At 44.9% G+C, this 3,727-nt stretch overlaps 1 protein-coding gene across 1 annotated transcript; it reads left to right on the forward strand.

The window, feature by feature from the left end:
* Positions 1-1,248: 1,248 nt before the first annotated feature.
* Positions 1,249-2,946, forward strand: nkx2.1 (NK2 homeobox 1; the record flags this gene model as incomplete). Its single annotated transcript, XM_080415156.1, has 2 exons — positions 1,249-1,615; positions 2,267-2,946. 2 exons carry the CDS (start codon positions 1,249-1,251, stop codon positions 2,944-2,946), a joined length of 1,047 nt encoding a protein of 348 aa, XP_080271282.1.
* Between the last annotated feature and the right edge of the window lie 781 nt (positions 2,947-3,727).

Consider the following 3,727-nt stretch of genomic DNA (forward strand, 5'->3'; position numbering starts at 1 on the left):
TAATTATTATTATTATCTTCGTCATCGATATCATCATCATTATTATAATATTATTGTTATTTATTATTAACAACAACAACGATTATACTAATACTATACTAGGCTACTATTAACAACAACAATGGATACGTAGGCCTACTGTAAAGGTATGATTGTTTAAAGTTAATTGACCTATCTATATATTTATTAATATTTTGCAAGGTGAAAAGTCAACAATGGCGCCAGTTGAAAAAAGCCATGGCTTTTTAAGGCAGAAATATTGGAATCTAGATATTATTGAGTTAAACTATTATGGCTCCTTAAGACTGACGGCTACCTGCCCTGGTGCTACAGGAGGAGAGTGCTTGAACCAACGCCGTTAACTTCACCTGAGTGGCTCTCTCCTCCAGGCTAGATTTTCCTTTGACTCGATCTCAGACGAGTGTGCGCTGCTGCCACTGTGCATCTGAATTTGGGTAGCACGCTGCTTGCGCCCGATGGTATAAAAAGGGGGTTAATCATTTACGCAGCCACTTAACACGCGGATGTGTATTTATTTACTTATCAGTCAATTTCCCTCCCCGCAAGTGCACTTTTGCATGTCTGATAAGGCATAACACAAACAATCCTGCAATCACTGGGAGGCCCTCTCATGGCCATTAAAAGTCACTAGTTCAACTGAGGCTTGTTCAGAGGCGGAGTGGTTCTCCAACTCTCAAGTCCATATAGGCCTCCTTTCATGAAGAGGCCCTCGTTGTAAACATCACTACAGTTAATAAAGTGTATTGTGGTCACTGCAGCCCTAAAATACTGCCTTGTGTATATCAGCACATACAGCAGCAACATGTCAGTAACTCCAAATGCATCTATAGAGGCACAGCACCGCGTGCTATACAATGACAGGCATGTATGATCATGTACAGTTCTGGTTATTGTTGGTGGGAGGGGTGCGTGGGGAGCCAACGTGAAATTACGCTGGGCGAAAGAAGGCTAGGGCTGCATTGTATTGTTGCCGATGCCCCGCCTCTGATGGTAGCCTTAAACCTGGCACCCAGCTAAAACAAACGAAAGCCAGCACCGAGCTCCCACTCAATCCAATTAAGGCGGACTTCAGGCGCTCTCTCGTACGTGTTCATCTAGCAGGATCGACGTTGAGACAACAGGAACCAGCAGAGGGGCTTTGGGGAGAAAAAAGAGAGAAGGAAAAAAAAAACCAGAGAAGGAGAGATTGCCTTGGCTTCTAATTTCTCCCTCTCCAGCCCCAGAACAATGTCGATGAGCCCCAAGCATACGACTCCGTTTTCTGTTTCCGATATCTTGAGTCCCCTCGAGGAGAGCTATAAGAAAGTAAGTATGGAGAATAACAACTTGGGGGCACATCTCACTTGTTACCGACAGCCGCAGGTCTCTCAGGCGGCGATGCAGCAGCACCACATGGGCCACAATGGCACTGTTTCCGCGGCGTACCATATGACCGCGGCAGGTGTCTCTCAGCTGTCACACTCTGCCATGGGGGGCTACTGTAACGGCAACCTGGGGAACATGGGCGACCTTCCGCCGTACCAGGACGGCATGAGGAGCAGCGCCACAGCCACCGGCTGGTACGGAGCCAATCCGGATCCGCGCTTTTCAACCAGTGAGTGTATATATATACCCTTATAACTTACTTTGAATCCGGGGCTAGATGAGGGATTTTGATCCTGGTCTTTGTAATGACATTCAAATAAGACTTACTTTATATGGTTTTATAGCAATGGTTCTCAAACTTAAAAATGTCCTTAACTCTGACAGTATAAAACTCTGACAGTATAAAACCAAATGGACCCTAACGGGTCCATTTGGTTTTATACTGTCCATTTTTTATACTGTCAGAGTTACAGACTTAAAGGACCCCCGATAGTCCCTGACATCCACTTTGAGAACCACAGCTTATAACAGGCTACAGGTGCCTTGTGTCTGCAGGTCTGACACCTGTTTATCTGTATCCTATATAGGCTACTGTCTTTAGGCCTAGTTGTTCAGCCGACGCTCGCATTTCAAAATGCAGTCTAGCCTATTGAAGTGCATTTTGTTTGACTGAATGCATTTTAATTGACAGCGGTGCTTTTGACCCACCTAAGTTATAGCCTGTGCAAACAGAATAACAATTGCCAGGGTTAGTGATTGAGAGGGCCTATGCAACAGCCCTGTTTTTCCCATCAGATATCTAGACAAACTGTTATCTCACCGTTTTTTATTTATTTGTTGTTAAAATTACGAATTAATTATTTGTCTTTCTTTTTTTCAGTCTCTCGCTTTATGGGCTCTTCTTCGGGCATGAACATGGGCAGCATGGGTAGTCTCAGCTCCTTGGCAGACGTGGGCAAAGGCATGGGTCCATTATCGAGCACCCCGAGGAGAAAGAGGCGAGTGTTGTTCTCCCAGGCTCAGGTCTACGAGCTGGAGCGACGCTTCAAGCAGCAGAAATATCTCTCGGCGCCGGAACGAGAGCACCTGGCGAGCATGATCCACCTCACCCCGACGCAGGTCAAGATCTGGTTTCAGAATCACCGGTACAAAATGAAGAGGCAGGCTAAGGACAAGGTATCCCAGCAACAGATGCAACAGGACGGCGCTTCGTGTCAGCAGCAGCAGCAGCAGTCGCCGCGGCGGGTGGCCGTGCCAGTGCTGGTGAAAGACGGAAAGCCCTGCCAAGGCAGCGGCCACACGCCGGCGTCCGCTGGTCAGACCCACCACCAGCAGGGTGGTAACGTTATGATCATGTCCAGCAACACTTCAGGCCTCGGGCAGCATCAACCCCAGCAGGTGGGCAGCACGGGGCACTCGCCAGATTTAGTGCAACACTCGAGCAGTCCGCCATCGCTCCAAACCCAAGTGAGCGGCCTTTCTCACCTGAACTCCTCCAGTGCCAGTGACTACGGCACTGCCCTCCAGTGTTCCGCCTTGCTATACGGCAGAACGTGGTGACAAGAGCGCCAACTCATATAAAAAGAAAAGAAAGAAGAAACTTGTTACCTATAGCCTATTTAAAACACCGTTGACATTTTCGCTACAGACTCTGCATAAGTTAACTGTGTGCATTTGAACAAGACCGCTGATCTTCTCCTTCTTGAAACTTTTTGAAAGGAAGTGGCTGCTGGAAAGTCTTTGAAAAGGGAAAATGTGGGGTAAAAAGAAGAAAAAACGTTCGACCTGCAAGTGCAGCTTCTTGGGGATTATTTATGTAAATTATACTGAGAAAAAGAAAGAAGAATGAGCAGTTGTAGGCCGCACCTGCTTTTGGTTTAGAAAGATAGAACCTAAACACGTCGACATAGCCTGTAGCTATTGCCTATACTGTATGGGGGTCCTTTAAACTTTTTTTTCCACCCACAGATGGCTCATGGTTTATAATTGAATTTATTGTAAAACGTAGACCTATAGCTTGTATATTTCTGTAAAAGGTTTCAACTGGATAGGTACTGTATCTGTTGTACAGTTTTGACGCTCTTGGCGGTTTGTTGTCGTTCCACTGGTATTTGTACGTTTTAATTTCTTTGTAACTTATATAGATATTTGACTTAATACAAAACAGTCCTCTTAATAAATTATGGAAACAAAATTCAGAACTTTTTTTTGTTTAGATTAGAATTCTATTTGGTTTCAATCGGCTGAAACGAACCCCACCCAAACAAAGCTTATTCTATTCTTATTATTATTTAATTATTATTGTTATTATTATAATAATCATCATCATCCGTCTTTAATT

Source organism: Gymnoscopelus braueri, assembly GCF_963280865.1.
Source record: "Gymnoscopelus braueri genome assembly, chromosome: 19".
NCBI lineage: Eukaryota > Metazoa > Chordata > Actinopteri > Myctophiformes > Myctophidae > Gymnoscopelus > Gymnoscopelus braueri.